Source organism: Embiotoca jacksoni, unplaced genomic scaffold (genome assembly GCF_022577435.1).
Source record: "Embiotoca jacksoni isolate LCO1_2020_lvr unplaced genomic scaffold, fEmbJac1.0.p SCAF_19, whole genome shotgun sequence".
NCBI lineage: Eukaryota > Metazoa > Chordata > Actinopteri > Embiotocidae > Embiotoca > Embiotoca jacksoni.
In genome coordinates, this window is record NW_027185329.1 from 1,499,395 (window position 1) to 1,521,924 (window position 22,530).

Consider the following 22,530-nt stretch of genomic DNA (forward strand, 5'->3'; position numbering starts at 1 on the left):
ACCCCCCCCACCCCCCACCCACCCCTCTCCTGTCCCGAGGGACTGGAGCTCATGTCAAACACACACACACACTGACAGAGATCCTGATGAATTACATATATATTAGCACACAGCCTGAGGTAACGCTCCTCTCACAAAACACACACACACACACACACACACACACACACACACACACACACACACACACACACACACACACAGAGTCAGACATTTTCTTGCAGCTAAACAGCAAACGTGACACCAAAAAAGTCAGAGTCAGCTGAATTCTCAGCGCGCACACACACACACACACACACACACACACGCACACACACACGCGGTCGATGACAGGTATTTCCACTCGAGGTGCGCCACAATGCTGAGCTGCGTCAGTCACTTCCTGTCTGAAGGGGTCAAAGGTTAAACGCTCTTTAAGCCCTCGCCATAGAAATAAGGAGACAATGAGACGGAGCGGAGGAACCGTCCGCTGAGACCGAACGCTCTTCTGCTTGTTGTCCCTGAAAACTTTACCTTCATGGTGCTCAAGTGATATTCAGGTTATTCGTATAAATACTGTTTAGATACTCTGCAGGTTGTTTGTTCTCATTTAGTTCCTTTATTAATGTGAGTCTTTTTTTTAGCTGAACCCTTAAAACATGAACATCCCCCACTGACTGACTGACTAATGACAACGTGGCAACTTCCTGTGTCCATTTCAAATTAAAAGCCCTTCATTTCAAATTAAGAGTCCCACGGTGCGGCCGTGTGCTGTACTTGGTTTCGAACCTCGTCTTGTTTGTAGTTCACACGTTCATTCAGGAATATTTAGGTCACATGTGAACAGAAGAATTACATCAGTGCCCCCCCCCCCTCCCCAACCCCCCACCCCACCCCAAAAAAGATCTTTAACCGTTTCTCTGCTGACTGACTGGATTACTAGTTGTTTCAGAGTGGATTCAGGAGTTAGGACCTCGGACGAATGAGCCGACACGCTGGAAGCCTCCAGGTCCAGGTGTGTAACCGCCCGATGCCGTAAACCGTCAGCAGTCAGTCAGCGGGGCCTCCCGACTAATCCGCCGCCATCACTCAACTGGATCTCAGCCCTAATCTCACCGGGCCAAAGCTCAGCAGAGGTGTGCTCCCGGCTTTAAACCGAGATCCCCCGGCGGCTAATCTCAGCCCACAAATGCCCTGGAGAGGGGGAGGGGGGGGGGGGGTAACCCAACACCGTCCACGGGGGGTTGGGAGGGGAGAAGCCGCTGCACCCCCACCCCATCGCCACGGCGATGAGAGAAAGACCTCCCAAAGGCTGCAGACAATTCACACCCAACGAGTTCGGAGGGGGGTTTTATTTTTTATTTTTTTTTATTCTCACAGCACACTTGTTCATGCAACACTTGTAAAAAAAAAAAAAGAAAAAAAAAAAAACAAGCCTCGCAAATGTCTCATTAGCCGAGTGACTCACCCCGACACACGCCCTCGCCATTACACAAAACTTTTTCAAGGCTGCCTGCCTGAATATGAGCAGAAAACTGGCAGGATGCGGACTGCATTAGTCTCGAAAGAGGCCGACTGGCTCGTTTCCAGCAGTTTAAAAAGCATACAATAAGCAGCCAGAGGCTGTCAGCTACACCCGACGGCTGATAAGCGCACGGTTCCCAGACACAATGACCGGCATTCAGGTACATGCGGGGGGAAAAACATGCAACATTCAGGTTAAGGTCAAATATATTGTAGAGCAGGAAACATGCTCTGTGATGTGTCATTAGTTATATGGAACCATATGAATTGCATGACGACGCTGGACCGACTTCGCTCTGCAGCTGTAACCGCAGTTTATTGATATTGTTCATATTCCTCCCGAAATAAACTGCATGAAATTATTTTTCAATTTGTAGTAAATTAGCTGAACGTGCAAAATCCACAATAACGGCCCCTTCGAGTGATTATTAATTAAGTAACGAGTTGCAACAGTTTGCGTCACAGTTTTGAAGAAAACCTTTTTTTTTTTTTAACTCAAATGTACAAACGTCAGCTGAAGGTTTCACTGGAAATAAAATATTACCCAAAAATATGAACATGTCGTAACTAAAAGCCGGAGACTGTCGGTGTTCAGCCCGTAAAAGGAGGAGTCCACGGTGAGAGGGGGTTGCATTCATAACACTGGATTACCCATGAAAGTAAATCATTAAATTAAACACAGAAGAATAAACACTCAAAATAAACAATAGTTAATAAGCACGAGTCCTTTAAAACCACGTGTCTAACTTTAAAATCTGATTATCTGCCATTAAACTTGAAAAAAAAAGGGGATTTGAGCTTTAGATCACGTCCCACTTATTTCACTCAAACATCACGGCACCGTCGACACCATGCTGTTAAAACTGAAGGAAATAATATAGAAAAATTGTGAATTTTAATTCTCGTAATGTGTCTGTGTGTTATTTTATATAACAATTTTCCAACGAGACACTATCAACACTTTCATTTGGCTGCTGATGGGAAGCAAACGAATCCTAGTGCAGGTCAGTGCATTACTTTAAACACAGGTCACACACACACACACACACACACACACACACACACACACACACACACACACACACACACACAATGAGAAACTGGACTTACCACTTCAGTAGGACGAAAGTATTTGGGATCCACCCTCACATGTGCCACCTCCGTCTCCTGGCAACGGCCAACCTCCTGCTCATCCTTTCCCTCCCACCTGGAAGGAGACAAATCTTAGCAAGTACGACGTGTGTCCCACACACACACACACACACACACACACACACACACACACACACACACACACACCTGCTCAGAGGTTCGGCCTCCATGTTCGAGTTTCCTGGTGGAATTTTGTTTCCTTAAGTTCTCGTGCAGACAAAACATGTCACCGTGAGATCGACACAACGGGCCGCTACGAACAGTCAAACACGCCTTCAGCACATGTCGGCGTCGAGCGGGACGCGGAGGGAGGTGAACGGGAGGTGAACCGCGGCAGGAGTCTTTTCGTGAGGATGGCGGGAGTCTCGTACCGACTCGGCGTCACCGCAAAGCGTGAAATAAGACACGCCGGTCCCGCTGCATTAAAACGTGAAATAGCCACGCTTTGGCCTGCCGAGGTGTGACAGGTACACCTTTTGAAAGCGTGAAACTTACACGCATGCAATTGTCATGTGACAGAGGTACATTTATTTATTTTTTTCCCGATAGTAGGCGGCGGGAAGGGCGGCTTGGTGGCATGACTACCATGCAGGAAGATAAGGGTTCGAATCCAGGGGGTGACAACGTTTTTGGCATGTTTATAATGAGCAACCCCAACCACCTGTTTTAGCTATAAGTTTCATGTTCCTGTAAATCACACGGCTCTGAGCAGGCAGGAGGTTTACTTTTTATCCACAACAGGAAAACGTGTAACTGTCACGCCCAGACAAGCCAAAGCGTGTCTATTTCACGTTTTACCGGGTTGCTCACGCTCTGCAGGATTTTAAGGCCTTGGAGGTGAATCTACGATTTTGTTTTGGACGACATAAATAATACGTTGTGTTTTGCGTGTTCACTCACACGATGGTCTTTCCCACATGTTTGAAGGCCTTCTCCACAAACTCCCTCACGCTGTGCACCTCCCCCGTCGCTATGACGAAATCCTCCGGCTCGTCCCGTTGCAGCATCAGCCACATGGCCTGAAAAAAACAAAAAACAGAGACAGAGAGGTTAAACCACTGAGAGATCATAAAGACAGTCCGCCGCTCCGCACCGGACCCTGCCGGGCTCGATCCCGACAGACGGGAAGTGAACCTGCGACCTCTGAGCGCGGCATTCGCCCGTACCTCTGTCCTGACGTCACCGCGGCGGGGCTCATGGGACGCATACCGTGGGAAAGGAGGACAGAGCTCTCCCACAGGCCCTCTTGTGCCGCTGGCACACACACACACACACACACACACACAGAAACACACACACACACACACAGAAACACACACACGAGGCTGCAAACGCACAAAAAGACAAATCTGCAAAAACTGACACGGTTCTGCAGTTTAAAAAAAAAAAAAAAAAAAAAAAAGACGCCAGAAAACCGAGAAAGAGAGAAAATAAAAAGGTAAAAAAGATGCTTAAAAACCAGAAATAAAATCCTGTCTTTACTATTTGTAACCACGGTGCAGGGCAGCATTATTATTAGCTCCTACAGGCCAGTGAAAGCTAATAGTTCCTTAATGGACACGGCGCTATATTAAACAGGCAGCGAGGGCGTCTGTGTGCGCGGGTTCCATAATATTTATGGTGAACCGGAGCCAGCGGGTCAGAGCGGCCGACCCCTGGCACATCCAGCGTGATTAGAGGAGACTCACCAGGGACGCACAGACAGACAGACGGACGCTCACGTCTCCGAAATCACAGAGGAAGACAAAACTGCGAAAGGTCTGTTTTTTTCCTTTTCTGGTATTTATTTTAGTACGTCGGGACAAAAAGAAAAAGAACTGTTGAAGTTCTCGAGTGTTTAACAGTCGTTCATATTTGGTGTGAGCGAAGAGGACGTTTTGATCTAACGCTGTCAAAAGGTCAAAGGGTCACCAAAGTCTTTCTGATTGATAAGTTGGGTATCGTATTATGTATTTGGTTTAAATCTTTTGGCTCGTTGTTGTCGGGATATCTCACTTTGGATAAAAGTGATGGATTGCGGTGACCGATGTTTTCTCCAGCTGTTTCTTAAAAAAAAAAAAAAAATTAAATAAATAAAAACCTCCTGAATACTGCGACACTGCTGCACATTAAAGCAGCGTATGCAACCGTCGCGCTGCTGAACACATGGCTTCTCGAACGCACCGCGGCGGTGATGGAATGAACTTCCTCGGGGAGGCGAGGCCATCCCGTGTTCGGGATCGTTCAGGGTCACCTGACCGCTCAACGCTGATGACTCCCTTGAGCCCGACCTCCGACCCCTCACCCCTCTGCCCCCCTCCAGCTCCCCTGATGAGCAAACCAGATTCTCACACTGCGAGAGCCAATAACGGCACCTCGGCGGATGAGCGACAGCGAAACGAACCAATCGGAGAAGCGTTAATTTTGTTCTCAAACAGGAAAACAACTGTTTACAACTCCAACTACATTTTATGCTTGTTGTGGTTGACAGGAAAATTAAATTCCACAACAAATAACAAGGTAAAAAAAAACTAACGAAAGAACTCGGCAAAATATAGGAAAGTATATTTGATTAGTTCAGAAACTACAACAATCATCCATCAAACCGAACAACAACAAAATGCTTTGAAGCTTTTTAGGCTTCATGAAGTGGCATGACGTTACATTTATTTACATTTATATAAATTAAGCAGAATTTTAGTGACTGATCTTTTAAGTCATTTTTCAACCAAAGTGTCAAATATTACAATTTCTTTTTCTCTGTGATCTTTTGTTTTATATTGAAGATCTTTGCAATTTGCTAACTTTGAGCTCTTTTTGTAAGATTTTCTGTCCATTTTCTAGATTATACTATTTTTGCAAAATGAGGGTAAAGGTTAAGGGTTCAGGTTACATGTAAAAATCGGGGAGAAAAAATGTCTATTATTTCTGTCCTCTTTACGACACAGTTTTTCCCAAAAGCTCGACAAAAAAAACACACCAAGCCGATTGAAAATCAACCACAATTTTAGTAGCTGATCTTTTAAGTCATTTTTCAACCAAACCTGCCAAAACATTTTAAATACAAGGACGTGCTTTTCAAAGTTGAACATCATTGCATATTAAAAGATCTTCGGGCTGCTGGTCATACATTAAGTAAATGATAGAAAATGATTAACTGATCATTTAAATGGTCTAGCCCGCATATTACAATGCAATACATCAACAATAAAGACGTTCGGCCCGAGGATTTAATCAGAAGTGAACTACCGCTCTTAAATATTTCAATCGCTCCGTCTTCGATCGTGAACAGAATTAATTATCGGTGGAAACGGTAAAATAATCAAACACTGACATCTACACGGTAATTCTGTTTTGATCGTCTGACTGGCTGATTATTTGGACTTGTAATGAAGCCCGGCTCGTTCTCCTTTTTTCCCCCTGATGGATGTGTGGGCTCGTAGTGAACTGGACGGCCGTGATGATAGGAGCTGGGAACGCCGCTCGGATTTTCTCCCCGCAGCCAGAGAAAATGTTTACGGCCGGAGCTGAGTGATATGGCCTCCGCTGATTTTTAACCAGCAAATGTAATAAATAATAAAATGTGTATTTTTTTTTTTTTTTTTTCTCGTAGCGGGAATAAAGAGAAGTGAAATCACGGGAGATGACTGTGGTTGATTCTCCTCAGGCTGTAACAAGCTAAGGAGAGTTCTGGCTTCACTTTCCCCACATTTCCATCCTCTTCCTCCTCTTCTATTCTGTTTTACCCTCTTCTTCTTCTTCCCTCCTCCTCCTCCCGGGATCGCTCTGCTTCATTAGCTATCTGACAAACAGCTCGGAGGGTTCGGCCCTTCACACTGAACCCGCATCGCCTTCCTGTTCGCATGGCCACGGGTTGACCCCCATCACGCTCTCCACACTCCACTGCAGCTCGGAGACAGACGCCGACCCCGGCGACCACCGGCAGCCCTCCTACCTGAGTTATATTCTGACGTCCTCGGGGGTTGGCAGGAGAGGAGGGGGGGGGGGGGTGACCGGAGTTCAAATGTTCCATTCAGAGACTCGTGGAAACACCAGAGACATTTAAGTCTGTTTGTAGAAGTTTCTATTGTTGTTGTTTCGTTGCCATCTTTCAGTTTTCCAGGGCCACAAACTGTAAAAATAAAAGTTGGTCAAATACCCAATCTGTTAAAATCCAACAGATTAAAGTGGGACTGAGATCCAGATATACCAACAAATGTAATTTAAAAAAAAAAACTGCCAGAAACTGGGAGGTCACGATCCCGTTATCACTTGTTGTATGATGTCATCGTTGGCCATGTTTCATATCAAGAAGCACGACTCTTTATGTTGCGTAAAATCACGTGTACTGTGACGCCTCGGCCACATATCCTGTAGTAGTAAAACCTGAGTTTATGTCTTTTAAATGTCCGTTTTGACTTTTCATTGTAACCATAACCATGAAAGGACGTAACAGACTTACTACAAAATTAAATATTAAAACATTTGAAGCAAAACCTGGTATAAACTGCTAAAAATGGAAACCTAAACAGTGTTAAAAGAATCCTTAAGTAATAAAATGCTACTAAACTCCATCACAGTGACTGAAACAGTCAAACAGACCATCCTGCTCCAAAATAAAAGCATTTCATGTTTCATGTAGTTTTCAAAAATGAAATATAAATCATTATGTACAAAATAAAGAAATTAACAAACAAAAAGATGAAAATGTATATATATATATATTTTAAATGGTTTTAAACTGTGGTAAGAAAAACGTAATTATTTAACAAACGTTCGAAAAATGAAATTCCTAAAGCTAATAAATGACCTGACTCAGCAGCCAGCGTCACTTTAATACAGATATTTCATGGCTTCAACAGTCAGCTGTAGCGGCTGCCAACTCTTTCTCTCTCTCTTTTTTTTTTTTTCTCTTAAATTTAATTCTTTCCATATGTCGCTGTCAGATAGAGCACTGATAGAAAACAACCAAAAGGCTACTATAAGGCTGCGGGGAAAATCCCTGGTACAAACCGAAGGCAGCCTGCTGACTCAGCGCAGGTCGCAAAGGGCAAACTCACCGCTGTGACGCCAGCGGCAGAAAATATGACGCGTCTCTACTTCTTTTGTCCGCCATGTAGAAATATAGATGTAACAAACTGCTATATATATATATATATATATCATATCATATTTCCAAAGTGTCTTTCTGCTGTAAGGTGGATGTTTTCTGACCAGTCCAAAGGCTGAAAACAGATCCTCATATTTGGTTTCTTTTCTGTCCAAAAAAAAAAAAAAAAAATCCACCAAAAAACTGAGGTGTCTAAAAAGTGACCCCCCCAAAACCACAGCTTAAGTGATGACTTATCTAGCCCCCGCCTCCTCTGCAGCCAGCCGACTCCTCCCATCCATCCATCCATCCTCCTCGTCTCACCTCTCTCTCCCCGGCAGCTCCTCCATCTTCTCTCTCCAGCTCGCTTGACTACAGCCGACATGTGGAATAGCTCCCAGTAAACACTTAATGGAGCCGCCATTAAGGCCGCAGAAAGCCATCAGCCCGCAATCACAGCCTGCTAATGCCATTAACCCCGGAGGTTTCACACACAGGTGTCCACATGTGGGCAAAACACACACACACACACACACACACACACACACACACACACACAAGGGAAGCCACTAATGCATTCATTTCTATTCCTGCACAAATAAAAAAAAAAAAGCAGAGCTTCATGGTAAACACAATAAATTCTACACAAAAGGAATCGGCTGCCGTCGACTTTCCGAGGACTTAAACCGTCTCGAGCGCGTTTGAATAAAAGCAGCTCGAACGCAACGTCGCTTCTGACTGACTGCTCGGCTTTTCCACATCATTTGTAGCTCAAGAGGTTCTCAGCTCTGTTCCACAACATGCTCGCACAGCTGCCAGACAAGAATGTTAAAGCCCTGAAATGTAAGAAGGAAAAGTGCTCTTATTTTGGCGGGGTGGGAGTGGGGGCCTTGAATCGAAGCAGACGCCAGCTCCACCTCTTATGGCCGCTGATAATGAGATTAATGGCCTGCACTTACACAGTATGATACACACACACACACACACACACACACAACCAGTCGCACGACGTCACTTCACGTCATAAAGTCGGCGTTATCAGTCGGTCTCTTATTCGGACCCACATCCATCACGGGGGCCGCGACACTTCCCGGATACACCGCCAATCATCCGCCGCCATCTTGTTCTGAGATTAGGCAAATAATACCGAAGTGACCGAGGGCCACGGCGCTGATAGCAGATAACCCTCCTACTGACTGAACATGCTCACATGTGACAATATTTAACTCCAGAATGCATCTTATTTTCTATAAATAAGCACCTTTAGTGGCATCACAACAATTTCAGGAGGGGCGGGGGGAAAGATGGAGGGGTGGGAGCGGGGGGTTACTTCCGACAGTTACAAATCTTGTGAAAAATATTTTTCAACTATGAACAAATACTTTGCAGGCTCTTTGTAATGTAAATACGTTTTTGTATAAGTTTTTAAATATTTAAAAACTGGTATTTATTGATGAGAACGTGAGTGTGAGTTCGCGGGGGCTTCATCTTGTTTTTTTTTGTTCGCATGTGTTAAAATGAAATGATCCAATCAGCGTTGAATGATAAATGTAGAATCCCAGAATATGAGTGCAGAAGAAGTTACGGACGAGGATAGAAAAAATGTTGTTAGTGTTTTGGTTGGCTCCGGATATTCAGCCATATTCAGCGAGCCACAGCCGAAGAAATGCAGCGGAGAGAAGTCGAGGCTGCGGAGAGAAGCGGAGGATTTGAGGGGGTTCGATGTCAGGAGAGCTCTCGCCGCAATGCATCCTGGGACGTGTGGGCAACAGCTGGCGCGGCTCTGCTAGCAGGGACAAAAAAAAAAAAAAGGTGAGAAAGTCACGCGCTGCGGAACCAACCTGGCAAAACGTGAAATAGTCACGCTTTGGCCCGTCTGGGCGTGAAAGTTACACGTTTTCACTGCTGTGGACGACCGCATTGCGTTGTTACTTTAATCGACTCCGGTTATGATCAACGCTAAGTGGACGTCCAGCCACATAAAAAACGGTGAATTTTCCCTTTTATTTGGATATTTCTTTTGTAACTCGATCCCACCGGGCTGCGAGCTCTTAGAAAAAAAAGACGGCGCGCTTTCACAACAACTTCAACAAGTGGAGATACTCGTCACCTGAGTGAACACGGTGTACAACACATTGTGTGTGTGTGTGTGTGTGTGCGTGTGTGTGTGTGTGTGTGTGTGTGTGTGTGTGTGTGTGTGCGCGTGTTGAACAGCATTCCACAACAGCAGAGGATAATCCCAAACACCGGATTAGAGAAGAATGGACACGTCTGACAGCTTCCTCTGAAACTCTGCACTCAAAGGATCCTTTTGTTCTTTGTGCATCTTTTGCTGTGATACACACCTTTTCACACACACACACACACACACACACACACACACACACACACACACACACACACACACACACACACACACACACACCCTGGAGGTGTTTGTAACTATCATTGTGAAAGTGGCACCTCGTGCAGCAGCAGGTGATCCGACGCCTACTCGGCTGTCAAAATGTTTGTACCGACGTCGGATTGTGTGTCGGCGGCGCTGCGGTGTAATGCGACGCGCTGTTTGGATAGACAGGGAGGGATGACTCCTCCCCTTTTTTTGTGGTGTTTAACTCGATATTTCTATGTTGCACTTTTTTTCTGATGTTTCCTCCTTTCAAATTATCATCAACGTTAGAATGTAGTTTTAATTGTTTTCAGCCAAGTCCTCCATTAACAATGAAAATCTTGATTAGTTCGGCGTATTTTGTAAGATGTTAAACTACCTGTACATTTTCAGGGAAGCTCATTCAGGAAATACTTTTAAAAGAAAGCTTAAAACATGTCTTGGACTTCAGCGTTTAGCGACACCTGAAACTCTCCTGCACTTTTCCCCTGCCACACTTTCAAAATGCTTTTTGCTTTAAGTCTATTCTGTTTGTATTAATGTCTTGTTTCATTTCATGTTTTTAGATATTTTACTGTGTAAATTACATTTTAACATGTTTATATGTTCCTTCATATGTTTCTGCATAATTTTCTTCCTGTGAAGCACTTTGAGCAGCATTTATTGTATTAATGGTGCCATAGAATTAAAATGTCTTCTTATTATTAAAGGAAACATGGAAGGGATGAAAATGTTTATATTACTCAAACTAAGCTGAAAAAAGTGTTTCTCTGGACTAAACACCAGATTTCAGGACTCAGCTGACACCTGATAAATCGAATTAACACCAAGCTCTCTACTTTTTGTAGATTTTGTGACAAATTGAATGACAAACACGGCTTTTTAAAAACACCTTAATAACTGAAAAACACAAACATAAGACATGTTGGTGGTAAATGATCGCAAAAAAAAAAAAAGGAACATAAAATATCTAATGATTTATATTCAACCAAGAATAATTACTGGACTGTTTGTATGAATATTATAGTGAATTACACAGCTTCTTTTATTTTTATTTTCATGACCATATGACTTCATGTCTTCCCTGATGATCGGGAAACTCGTGACTTATTTGAAGCCATTAAAATTACATGAAACAGTGTTTCCTTCGACACTGCTCAAATAGAATTAGGCTGGTTTATCACCCTTAACAACATAACAACCCATAAACTCATCTGGTGCACGAAACCGGGCTTCCAGAGACGTCCAGTCAGAGGCTCGGTGACTAAGTCCTGCCAGACGTCACGCCAGCGGAGATAAACGCCAGCGGAGATAAACCAGCTGGTTGAAAAACCAAGCTTACTTTTTGAGAAACATTAAAGGCAGATAAACCGTTTTTTTTGTTTTTTTAAAGAGGCGGTCAGAGGGTCCAGATGTCGAGGAGGAGAGCAGATGAGACCGGTTGGCAAACATACAGCGAGTTCCTGAATACAGAAAACGTTCAACGGAGGAGGTTTTTTTTTTTCACTTCCCCAAAATATTTGAGGATTTAACTCAGTTATGTTTCACTGTGTTTTTAAGTGAGTCTTTCTGTCTGCGTCCCACAATCCCTGGTGGTCCCGGTAGTGAGTCAGCGATGGGGCATTGGGGGGTGAGGGGGTGGTGGATTTGGACCTAACCAGACCAAACTAGGTTAGACCAGGACACACCGGCGGGGACGAAGCAGCCCCCGAACATGACGAGCTTTCCAACCGGCGTCTACGTAAAACGGCGAGCAAGGAACCTCAATCATTCAATTCAGACTACATTTACACACACACTGCTACACACACACACACACACACACACACACACACACACACACACAGAGAAAGAGTGACATGCTAGTGTGCACTGCTAACTTTCCCAGGCTCCACCTCAGGGAGCACACATCATCCAAACGGCTGCTATGGAGCTGTGATTTTTAGCAGAACTGTTTTTTTTGTTTTTTTTTCAAGTGAGACCACTATTTTTAGAGATGGCTGAAATTATTAACCCACCCCCGCACACCCCAACCCCGACTTCACACACACACACACACATACACACACACACACACACACTTCATCCTCCTCCTACACTTTCCCTCTCCTGGTGTACTTTGACCAAAAAAGTCAGAGACTGCAGCAGGTTTTTTGTTTTTTTTCTTCTTTTTTTTCCTCGTCAGACGCAGACTGTCTGGACGTGAAGTCTAAAAGTCAGAAGAGGCTATATTTACAAGTCTGACTTCACCCCCGAACACACACACACACACATACACACACACACACACACACACACACACACACACACACACACACACACTACACACTGCTGCTGCTTCAACATGGCCGAGGATGATGACGCAGGCGGGGACGACCGCACCTCGCCGTTGTCTGTCCCGCTCCGGCTGGTGTTTCCGCTGGACGAGCTTCACTCTGGCGGTCGGCCTCAGAAGATGCTCGTTCACAGACAGACAGCAGCACTGAAGCCCCCCCCCCCCCAAAAAAAGGTGTTTTAAATCAATCCAAAGTAAAGAGGACTCGTCACTTCGACCTAGCAGAGGATTAACTGTACTGTGCTCTAAAAGCTCCTACACAGATTATTTGAATAAAGCGTTTCAGACGTGTTGTAATTTATTGTTGAGGTAGTGAGGTAGTGACAAGCAGAATACAACGGAGAGGAAATACAACAGAGCTTCGAATCATATGTACATCCGAGACTGTAAAACGTCAATGACACCGAGACCAACTCATTCTGAAGTGCATTAACTTTGAATATCTTGTTTTGTAGTAGATTTAACTGGTAACGTCGACTCTTAATTGTCTCTAAATGGTAGATTTCGCTCGTTCTTTGGGGTTAAACTCAGACGTGACCGTTTTAGCGATGTACCCAAAAATAATGCAAAAAAAAAAAAGGTCTTCACCGGTTGATGCGAAGCAGGTCGTCAGATATGAGACAGTCTCAGAAGGAAAAATAAAAAAGCCTTCACCCCCTCCCTCATACTGATAACCCCTCCCATCAATCAAGCCTGCAGCCATTCCTTTGATATTATCAGAGGGTTTGTACATCTAAACATAGCCACATGCAACGGGGAAGTCCACAAAACTCACTAACACACACAAACACACACACACACACACACACACACACACACACACTTGAACTTGACTGCGACCTCTGGCTGTACGAGCAGTTAAACAATCTTTCCATGTTTTCACCGGAGGAAGGGACGGGGTCTCATAAAGACTGTCATTCACTATTTAAGCCTCAAACACACACTGCAGGCTAAATTGCCCGTTGCATGCACACGCACACACACACACACGCACACAGACACACACACACACGCACACACAGACACACACACACACAGGTTGGGCCAGGCTCCATGTAATGTGGACAGAGCTGGTGATTCTTGGAGCTCGGCGATAGCGTCATTTTTACACCGTGAGAACATGAGAAACACATTTCTCAAAGGAGTCCTCTCATTTTCTGTGGGTGTGTTACCATTTTTTTTTTCTTTTTTTTTTTTTTGGTGGGGCGGGGGGGGGGGGGGGGGGGGGGGGAGACGACGACAGCAAAACACAGACAGACATCAGTTAAGCGATGTTAAATATAGCCGCTTGCATGTTAATCTGCTGTAGCGGGCGTTATGAATAGGGAGCATACAGAGGCTGCAGAGGATGGGAGAGGTGTTTAAATAGATGCTACGGATTTTTCTGGTCTTTGTTTAATGTACTGGAAGCCCGGTATCACACACACACACACACACACACACACACACACACACACACACACACACACACACACACACACACACACACAGCTGTCAGAGAGAGGGTATCAATAGCAGAGTGGGGAGGTGGTGGGGGTGGGTGGAGGGGTGAGTGATACCGGGCCAGAAAAGCACTTTATTTATTTAGCAGTCTTTGAAAAAGGCAGGAAGACAAATAAACTTCTAGGGATCCGACTGACTGTTTGGATTACTTCGATATCTCTCAGCGTTCACCACCGACCGGACTCTAACGACTCGTATACTACTTCCTATTGGAGGGACACTATCTGCAGGGACGGGGTGTGATGTGGTCGGACAAAAATACAAACTAAAAAAAAAGTCTGGGTACAGACTGGAAATTCTATTAATGGGGGGGAAATATTTATGGGCTTAATTTATCGTCAAAGGTCAATTTTCCTCTGATAGTTAATGTAAGTCACTGAACAAGAATAATGCCAATCGTTACCTGCTTCTCAAATATGTTTTCTCTTTTATATTTTTGGAACAAATCAAATAATTTGTAAACGTCACTGGAAATTTTTTTTTTTTTAAGATAATATGATATAATAAAGTATAAATAATAGTAATATAACAGGAGAATAAGTGATAGATTCAGTGATAAGGATAAAGTCATTAATATTAGTGGCGAAGATGTATTTTAGATTTAAATGGACTCCAACAACAAAACATTCATTCATTTTATTATATTTAGAATCAAATCTTCTCGATCTTTCACATAGAAAATATTTTTTTTCCTTCTGGACACTTTTTTTTTTTTGGTTGACTCGTATAAATAATAGCAAACTAGTTTGCTCTCATGTCTTATCTCCTCTTTTCAAGAGTTACATTAAAGCACAAAGACTACTGGAAAAAAATCAAGCCGCAACACAGGAAGTTAATTTTTTACGCGTGTTTCACGCTGTCAAGAGATCGTGGAACGTGATTGGCCGCAACAACAGCAGCAGGAAGTGGACGCGGTCTGTGGGAGTCGTCTTTATTTTTAGTCTCGAAAAGAGATAACGACGTGGGAAACTGGAATCAGGCAGAGCGAGATGAAAAGATGAGAGATGTTGGTTTGTTTGTTTGTAATACAAAAGGGGCAGAAAGAAAGAAAGAAAGAAGAAGAAGAAAAAAAGAGCGACGAGACTCGGAGCCAGAGACTCAACAAGAGTTCCAAAAATAAAAAAAAAAAATAAAAAAAAAAAAGTTGAAAGTCTAAGTGAGAAATCAGAAGCGGTGAGGACAGAAATTCAGGAGCGTGGCGAGTAAACTGTACGGGTGTCAGGCCATCGGGGTGGATTGGATTTCCAGACTTCCTTATAACGAGCCGAGTTTGAACTTTGACCCCGAGACACGTGACCTCTGACACTGAGGAGGGGGGTGAGGTGAGGGGAGGGGAGGGAAAGGGAGGGGAGGGGGAGGGGAGCTCTGCAAGAAGGAGACTCTCTTCACACTGTAAACAGGCCTGAACGCAGACTCTTTATCTGACACTCAAGACAGTGTGTGTGTGTGTGTGTGTGTGTGTGTGTGTGTGTGTGTGTGTGTGTTTCGAATACGTTTCCAGTGATGTCATCCCAAGATGCTATCGGCCTGTTTACTGTTTCTCGGCTCTCCCGCGGCCACTACAGTGCGTACAAATTGGACGATCAAGAACAGGTGTGTGTGTGTGCGAGGTACAAGTGTGTGTGTGTGTGTGTGTGTGTGTGTGTGTGCACGCGCCCGTGACTTTTCTTTTATGGAGCTACACCCTGCCCCCTCCCTGCCTCCCCTTTAATTCTTCCACTGCAGGTGGAGGAGCAGCTCCTCCCCCCTGCTGAACCGCAGGCTGCAGACAGCTTGTAAAATTTAATGGTATTTTGTCACATATTTAAGAAAGCTGTTAGTGTATTTATAGAGGAGCTGGGGGGGGGGGGGGGGGGGGGGGAGAGGAGGGGGGGGGCTGCCGTGGAAACAAGGGGGCCATGTTGGACTGATTAGGGGGGAGTCCGGCGCAGTAATCATCTGACGCTCAGAGGCCGCGTTCAAATGGGAAGTCGTGCGCGGCCGTACGCTCGATGTTCGAGTGGTAAGTCGTAAAAAAAAAAAAAAAAAAAAAAGATGAAGACAAACTTTACGTGACTAAAATTACAATATATTAGCTTAACGTCCAAGGTAAAATTATTTTCCATGGTTTTATTTCAGATCAGCAGCAGCAGCTGTTTTAACGAAGGCATTTCATAGCAATCAAAGAAAAGCGTGTAAGTTAACTATCACATGTGTAAAGCTGCAGGCCTTAAAGGTGAGCTACTTCCTGCATCCCTGTGTAATGCTGTAATGGTTCAGCCACCGGGACACTTGATAGAACAAAGAAATGATTACTAGAAATCTGTATCAGCTGTGATTTGACAGGTCCGGCTGTAAAAAAAAAAAACAACAACAACCAAAAAACAAAGATAGGTTGTAGAGGCGTGATGGACGGGCATGTGGGAAAGGTCAAAACTGAAACCATGACCATAAACTTTAACCAAGTAGGTTTAAAGTTTAAAGATGACCTAAAACTGTATTTATACTAAATACTGAAGGAATGAAAGTAACGTGAAGCCAGCGAGGTTCATCTGGGATCGTGTTTACCTCGTCGTCATGAACTGAGACAACACTGATAACCGTAGGGGAACAGAGAGAGATCATCGGGGGTCTTCAGGGACGGCTGGGAAACCGCACGTTCATCATTTTCGCAAAAACACAAAAACGGGTACAACATAATATTTTCAAAACGGATAAAAAAGAAGAAAAAAAAAAGCCGCCCCGCCGCCATCCTCCAGCGCTTCGTTATCTCTCTTCGGAGCGCCTGTTGATTCATTAACGTTATCTGACGGCCGCAGCAGGGAGCGAAGGGAGGGAGGACCCAAACACAACTGAAAAAAAAACACAACACTCTCACCGCTTCCTGAAGCACGCGGACGCACACCGAGTTTCCTGTGGGAATGTTACAAAAAAAAAAAGAAAAAAGAAATTAAATCAGCTATCTATCTACCGTCACCTGCTGCTACAGACAGCCTCATCCTCCCAGCTGACGCCATGGCAACAGCACTCCCTGATGGAGAAATCCTACAGTAACGGAGATGAAGGACTGAATAAAGAAAAGGTGAAGTTGGAGAAGCGGGATTATATGAAACAAGAGGAAGAGAAAGAGAACAAGGACGTGTTTGTAGATATCAAGATAAATCGGCCACACCTATAAAAATCAAAAGTTTTTTAATTTTTTTTATCTACTCTGAATACCCGACACCAGGAAGTAATATCACACCGACACACACCTCAAGGGGTTCGGTTACGTTTGGATTTGAATACAACAGTCACTGACAGACAGATGACTGACAGAAACTAATTTTAGTTTTGGACACATGATATTTACTCATATATATTTTTAATCATTGAATAACATTATTAACAGTCATTTTAGAAACATTGAAAAGATAAAGCTAAAATCTTAGGTTTGGTAGTAAAAGTAAAATGATTCGATTTTTAGTCATTTAAATTTTTTGTTTATGTTTTTAAATGTTGAATTTTACAGTTTAGTCACAAATAGTTTCCAATGTGTTTCAGCCTCACTTTAATTAGTTTCACTAAAATGGGGAGATCGTTTTTTTTTTTTTGCTTCTTCATCACATCAATTATTTGGTCATAAAAGCTTTATTTTGGATTTCATTCTAAATCATAGAAATAACAGTCAGTCAACGCCCTTAAAAATGGCCGAATCATTACACGTTTCATTTTCAAAGCTTTATCACTAGATGCTCGTACATCGTTCCCTCTTTTTCATCTCACATGTGTGGCAGGACAGCTGGGTATTAATTACATTCAGATTGAGGACGTCTTTGTTCATTTTCTTGACATTTTCTGCTACGATGTTTTCTTATGAGACTCTTCTGAGAGTGCTTACTCAGCATATTTTTTTTTTTTCTATCCTTTATGTCTCACAAGAATCAACTGGTCAAGGAAAAAAAACAAAACACCCTGATGGTTCTGGAGGGTCAGAAGCTCCAGAAAGGGTTGAGAACCACCGATCTAATGAATCACAGATCTTGACATTGTTTTGACATAATAAGCCTCACTGTTTAATCTGTGAGTGGATTTAAGCTTTTTGGCTCATCGGTGTTTATGTCTTCAAGCACCTGCGAGCTCAGTGCATGTTGTGTCAGGTGGAACAAAAATCTGAGGCACTTCTCCTCCGTCGCCTATTCCTACTTATTGTTTTCACCAAAAACAACGTATTACGTAAAAGAAGAGTTTTCTTATTATACGTCAGTTATTTGTCTTCTATTTTAAGTTTTTCACTTGAAAACTTTGCAGATCTTAAAAATTCACTTTCCGATACTTTCTCATTAACGTATGAATTATATTTCGTCTTAATTGTTGTGACCGAAAGGTCGCTGACGCATGCAGTTAAATACGCGTCCTTCGAGCGATGCTACACACACACACACACACACACACACACACACACACACACACACACACCTAGAGGCTGACGGGTGTTATCGGCGGTGGGACCGGATCAGATGAGAGCGGCGTCCCTGTTGATACCGAGGCGATAACATCGGGACATTAACACCAAAAAAAAAACCAACTCAGGGACAAATGACACCGAAAACGGACAAGCGATTAACATTCAGTGTCATCAAAACAATCCACATGGTCACGGTCACACACACACACACACACACACACACTCCATCTTTGAAACCATCAGAGGTGTGTGTGTGTGTGTGTGTGTTTTTGAAATGTTCCTGTAATGTGTCCAGTGAGTAAGATAAGACGGGAGTAGTGTAAACAGTAGTGTGTGTGTGTGTGTGTGTGTGTGTGTGTGTGTGTGTGTGTAGTGCCTCCACATATTGAGCATAGGAAACAGATGCCTCACCCCTGGCTATGAGAGAGAGAGAGAGAGGGAGAGAGAGAGAGAGGGAGAGAGAGAGAGGCTGTGTTTGTATTGGATCTGTTCAGCAGGGACTCGGCAGTCTTGTGCTTGTTGTTCCACATTGTTCCACCATCAGACACCCAGAGGGTATAATACAGCGGCGGGCAAAGTTTTTTTTTTTTTTTTCAGTGGCTTGCGCTGACCTCCGCAAAAAGTCCTCACATATGGCAAAATCTGTGCATCAAAAGCTCTCCGGAGAGATTCTCTATAGTCTTTTACTTTCTCACTAAGGAAACACAGAGTTTAAGCGGCGCAGTAGCTGCACAGACTTACAGCTGACGGAGAGACTGTTCAAAGGCTGCACTTTAACATTTGGACAAGTTTAATCCAACTGGGACAGTCGTTCTTTAACTTCAACCAACTTTCTCTTGTTGTTTGAACCTCACTTGAACTGGACTTCACAGAAAGTGTTTCAGCTTTGATCAGTCGTGTCACGCACGTCTGATCAAACGAAGATAAACTCAATCAATCCAACGAGCCAAAGACTCTTTTTGCGCTTCGGCTCTATTTTCTACATGTTACGTGTGGAGTTACAGTGATTGTGTCTTCGGTTTCGAGCACCACAACTCTAATACTTGTACGCGGGTCATTGTCTTAAAAGTGGATGTAACTGCAATACCACCGAGTGCCACTAGAGGTCGGCTACAAAAAGCCTCCGGCTCCATAGACTCCCATTCAACTTTTCTTCGGGAATTCGAAGTCAAAATTTGTTTTCCATCAGTTATCTCGGTGTTGTTAGCGAAAGTCACTCCTTCTTATTAGTTTTCTGGAGGTCCATCTGAAAATAATCCCTCATTCATTAGAAAAGAAGATTCAAGAAGAGGGCGTTTTTGGGGGCGTGTCTGTTTGATTGACAGGCATGTGGTGCAGTCAGGTTACAGCTATCGGTGGGCGGGACGTTGTGTTGTCGGGTTTCCAGTCAGATCAAGTTAGATCCACCGCTGGCTCCTCCCCCAGCTCGTCCAAATATGGTCACTTCCTGCTTTCAAACAGCTCCGAACTAGCAAAGATGGTGACGGACAAAATCCGAACTCGAGGCTTCATAACTGCCGTTTACAAACTCCCGGTAACTTATATCAGTATTAAGTTATTAGAGAAGGTGGTCTGGTACAGGACTTTATCCCAGTTGTTGGGGATGTCAATAAAAATATATCCATCTCTCACACTCTCTCCATCCCACGTTATCCTCACCCCTTCCAAACATCTCTGCCCTCCTTCCTCCTCCTCCTGCAGTTCAACTAACTGGATCCATCCCCGTGATGGTGCCTGAGGGTGCACTAACTCTGCTCTTACACTTCTGCTCCAGCCCTTCCTGTGGAGCTGCAGTGGGAGTCACTGCAGGAAGCCTTCATCTCAGAGGACGGCCCACTTCCTCTGGAGAGAAACAGGGATCGAGCCGACGGTGGAAAGTGAGATAATTACAGTGCCGGGTGGTAAAAGGCTGAAATGTTCTGGAACCGGGCTATAAAGTAGTGATTAGATATTAAAACAGAAAAGAAAGCAGATCTACGTCTTAGTATTGGTGAAAGGAGGTCTAAGTGGATTTGTTCTGCTGAATTCTGCTTTTATTTTGAAGTATCTAAGTGGCAACCAACATTCGAGTTTGAATTTTGGCCGTCGCCATCTCTGCTAATTCGGAGTGGTTTGGAGCAGGAAGTGACCATATTTGGACAAGCTGGGGGAGGAGCCCTGACTGATCTGACTGACCTGATTGGAAACCTGACGATACTAGGCCCCGCCCACTGATAGCTGTAACATGACTGCACCACAGGCCTGTCAATCAAACAGAGCAAAAACACATCTTTTTAAAGCTTATTTTCTAATTAATAACGTAATTATTTTCAGATGAATTTAATGAGAGATTCTATGGAGCCGGATGCTTTTTGGAGCCGACCTCTAGTGGCCCTCGGTGGTATTGCAGCTTAAGGCACTTCTGCATCGGCCTCAGTTTTCAGACCCGGAAGCCACGAACACTTTTATATCCAGTCTGTGGAAGTACACAACTCAAAGATTTGTTACGCGTTCACGACACTTTTTGTTGGAACACGTTTTATTTTGTGGAGCAAAAAAGGAAATAGTGTTGAATTAGCCGCCCCCCCACCCTCCCCCCAACACACACACACACACACACACACACACACACACACACACACACACACACACCCTCATTGTTTCCTCAACACAGTCGAGTACAACTTCAGTCAAACTCTCTGCAATGTCGCATAAATCAGTGGAACCACTTAATATTTCATCTGTTGCTGCTGGCGCGGGCATCTACAGCACTTTAGCTGTATGAGCATGCATAAACTCTGAGTAATGACGACAGTGCACCTGCACACACACACACACACACACACAGTGAGTAGTAAGACAGGGTTAAAGAAAGCAAAAAAATCCATCTCTGCAACCAGCTTCTGAACAATAGACCCAGTGTGATCTGAGGTATGTACGACAAAAAAGAAAAAAGAAAAATGATAATAAAATCTATCGTTCTCGTTCACTTTCTCTTCCCCAAAACATAAAAACACACTCTGTGTCTGTCTCTACACACCACAGACTCATTGTACAAAAACCTCAAGACATAAAAACAACAACACACACACACACACACACACACACACACACACACACACACACACACACAAACAGGAACACGCCCGGTGTTGGATGCAAACACCCCCCAAAAAAAAAAAAAAAAAATGCACGAGGAAAACAAAAGCACTTTTTGTGCGCTAGCGACAGTTGGCAGGGGAGCGCAGCCAAGCGGAGAGGAGGAGTGTTTTGACACTTACTGGGAAATATTTTCCACCCTATAACACACACAGCTTCCCCGAGGGTGTTTCCCCCGAATCTACATATTCAAAGAATCCTTTGTCTGGATAAGATAACAGTTTAGACTCGGAGGGAGTGAAACGCCAACGCAACAACAGCAACGATGCTTCTCTCATCACCTGTGTTCGTATTAAACACAAAGACACCTGACAACTGAAGTTTTAAACTCATTATTCCTCCATTTTACTTTTTTTCCATCACAACCCATAACTCCCTTTTACATCCTCCATTACCTGCACGATCAGGATCACGTTGTCATGGAAAGGAAACGCTCCCGAAACCTCCAACTGACCCGGAAAAACACATCAGCCTTAAAACACTCAACGTTTCTGCTGATCCTCGTTCAACTGAGGGACATAGATGGTTTTCAATTCTTTGGAAATGCAGATCCCCAAACAGGTGATACTGAAGCGTACCGGCAACCTAAACCTTTAAATACAATATGATCAGTAAACAATCAATCTAATCAACATTTCTCAGACTGATGATGGATGGATGAACAGTAGATGGTTTGGATTGGTACATTCCTGGATTTCCACTTCATGTCCTTTATAGATTTCCCAAATGATGCTTTGTTTTAATGATGTTTATACTTTGTCAGATTACATGTATGTTGTAATATTTGGTCTGTGCAAAGCAAATTCCCTTCTAATAAAGGTTTCATTCATTCATTAATTTATTCATGGATCAAATAATAGTTTGTGATGTCAAAGGGACCTCTGAGATGAATTAATCACCAGACTCAGGTTTACTAACTGTTTTAGTGTCTTTCAGCTCGTTGTTTTGGTCTTTTCTCGCTAGTTACGCTGCTTTAAGTGGCCAAAAAATATTAATAATGTAGGTTTAAATAAAAG

At 43.7% G+C, this 22,530-nt stretch overlaps 1 protein-coding gene across 1 annotated transcript in view; it reads right to left on the reverse strand.

The window, feature by feature from the left end:
* gmds (GDP-mannose 4,6-dehydratase) overlaps positions 1-22,530 on the reverse strand; it is a 144,576-nt gene that overhangs the window by 28,716 nt on the left and 93,330 nt on the right. Inside the window, exons 8-9 of the mRNA XM_069152966.1 lie at positions 3,556-3,674; positions 2,614-2,710 (exon numbers count right to left, since the gene is read on the reverse strand). Of these exons, the coding sequence (XP_069009067.1) occupies positions 2,614-2,710; positions 3,556-3,674 (216 nt within the window). The remainder of the gene's footprint in view (positions 1-2,613; positions 2,711-3,555; positions 3,675-22,530) is intronic.